Source organism: Salvelinus alpinus, chromosome 24 (assembly GCF_045679555.1).
Source record: "Salvelinus alpinus chromosome 24, SLU_Salpinus.1, whole genome shotgun sequence".
Lineage (NCBI taxonomy): Eukaryota > Metazoa > Chordata > Actinopteri > Salmoniformes > Salmonidae > Salvelinus > Salvelinus alpinus.
This window is the reverse complement of record NC_092109.1, coordinates 46,041,026-46,043,525: the sequence shown is the minus strand read 5'-3', so window position 1 is coordinate 46,043,525 and position 2,500 is coordinate 46,041,026. Positions and strand designations below refer to the sequence as shown.

At 41.6% G+C, this 2,500-nt stretch overlaps 1 protein-coding gene across 1 annotated transcript in view; it reads left to right on the top strand.

The window, feature by feature from the left end:
• The window catches only part of LOC139551917 (protocadherin Fat 3), a gene marked incomplete at its 3' end in the record, with an annotated part of 293,271 nt that overhangs the window by 228,317 nt on the left and 62,454 nt on the right, over positions 1–2,500 (top strand). Inside the window, exons 53-54 of the mRNA XM_071363255.1 lie at positions 1–160; positions 851–988. The exon at positions 1–160 is cut by the window's left edge and continues 55 nt beyond it. Of these exons, the coding sequence (XP_071219356.1) occupies positions 1–160; positions 851–988 (298 nt within the window). The remainder of the gene's footprint in view (positions 161–850; positions 989–2,500) is intronic.

Sequence of the window (2,500 nt, the reverse complement as noted above, 5' to 3'; positions counted from 1 at the left end):
GACTATAGAGGCTTGGGACGGCGGGGCCCCGCCCCTCAGCACTGCTACCATGGTAACCATAGAACTGATGGACGTCAACGACAACGCTCCAGCCTTCAGTCAGGATATCTATAACGTGCTGGTCAGCGAGGACGCGTCAGTCGGACAGACTATCACCAAGGTGAGTGTGTGTGGGTGGGTGGGTGGGGGGTTTGAAAACCCACCTTTTTGCCTGTCCTTTAATTGAGGATTTCACTATTATTATCTGTTATTGATCTATTATATTTGTTTTTGATCTCTTGTATTGATCTCTTGTATTGACCTATTGTATTGATCTCTTGTATTGATATTTTGTATTGATCTCTTGTATTGACCTATTGCATCTATTGTATTGATCTCTTGTATTGATCTATTGTATTGATCTATTGTATTGATCTCTTGTATTGATCTCTTGTATTGATCTATTGTATTGATCTCTTGTATTGATCTCTTGTATTGATCTCTTGTATTGACCTATTGTATTGACCTATTGTATTGACCTATTGTATTGACCTATTGTATTGATCTATTGTATTGATCTATTGTATTGATCTCTTGTATTGATCTCTTGTATTGATCTATTCTGTAGTTTCTATCTCCTCTATGTTACTGTCAAGTGTGTTGCGACTTTCAATTCACTTTAAATAGTTATATCTTATTTGATGTGTGTGTGTGTGTGTGTGTGTGTGTGTGTGTGTGTGTGTGTGTGTGTGTGTGTGTGTGTGTGTGTGTGTGTGTGTGTGTGTGTGTGTGTGTGTGTGTGTGTGTGTGTGTGTGTGTGTGTGTGTGTGTGTGTGTGTGTGTGTGTGTGTGTGTGTGTGTGTGTGTACAGTTGCTAGCAGAGGACCTGGACAGCCAAGTGAACGGGCGAATCACGTACTCCATCCTCCGAGGTGACCGTGGCAACCAGTTCTGGATCGACCCGGTAACGGGACTGCTCAAAGTCAACAAGAGACTGGACCGGGAGGAGGTGAGACAGGATAAAAGATAGTGAGAAAGGATCATTTCTAGTAAGACAGGATAATAGGTAGTGAGACAGGATAATAGATAGTAAGACAGGATCATAGATAGTGAGACAGGATAATAGATAGTGAGACAGGATAATAGGTAGTGAGACAGGATAATAGGTAGTGAGACAGGATAATAGGTAGTGAGACAGGATCATTTATTGTAAGGCAGGATAATAGGTAGTGAGACAGGATAGTAGATAGTGAGACATGATAATAGATAGTAAGACAGGATAATATATAGTAAGACAGGATAATAGGTAGTAAGACATGATAATAGGTAGTGAGACAGGATAGTAGGTAGTGAGACAGGATCATTTGTAGTGAGACAGGATAATAGGTAGTGAGAGAGGATAATAGGTAGTGAGACAGGATAGTAGGTAGTGAGACAGGATAGTAGGTAGTGAGACAGGATAGTAGGTAGTGAGCCAGGATAATAGGTAGTGAGACAGGATAATAGGTAGTGAGACAGGATAATAGGTAGTGAGGCAGGATTGTAGGATAATAGGTAGTGAGACAGGTTAGTAGGTAGTGAGACAGGATTGTAGGTAGTGAGACAGGATAATAGATAGTGAGAAAGGATAATTTCTAGTAAGACAGGATAATTTATAGTAAGACAGGATAATAGGGAGTGAGACAGGATAATAGATAGTGACACAGGATAGTAGGTAGTGAGACAGGATAGTTGGTAGTGAGACGTGAGACAGGATAGTAGGTAGTGAGACAAGATAATATGTAGTGAGACAGGATATTAGGTAGTGAGACAGGATAGTAGGTAGTGAGACATGATAGTAGGTAGTGAGACAGGATAGTAGGTAGTGAGACAGGATAGTATGTAGTGAGACAAGATAATAGGCAGTGAGACAAGATAGTAGGTAGTGAGACAGGATAATAGGTAGTGAGACAGGATAATAGGTAGTGAGACAGGATAATAGGCAGTGAGACAGATAGTAGGTAGTGAGACAGGATAGTAGGTAGTCAGACAGGATAGTAGGTAGTGAGACAGGATAGTAGGTAGTGAGACAGGATAGTAGGTTGTGAGACAGGATATTAGGTAGTGAGACAGGATAGTAGGTAGTGAGACAGGATAGTAGGTAGTGAGACAGGATAGTAGGTAGTGAGACAGGATAGTAGGTAGTGAGACAGGATAGTAGGTAGTGAGACAGGATAATAGGTAGTGAGACAGGATAGTAGGTAGTGAGACAGGATAGTAGGTAGTGAGACAGGCTAATGGGTAGTGAGACAGGATAGTGGGTAGTGAGACAGGATAGTAGGTAGTGAGACAGGATAGTAGGTTGTGAGACAGGATAGTAGGTAGTGAGACAGGATAGTAGGTTGTGAGACAGGATAGTAGGTAGTGAGACAGGATAGTAGGTAGTGAGACAGGATAGTAGGTAGTGAGACAGGATAGTAGGTAGTGAGACAGGATAGTAGGTAGTGAGACAGGATAGTAGGTAGTTAGACAGGATAGTAGG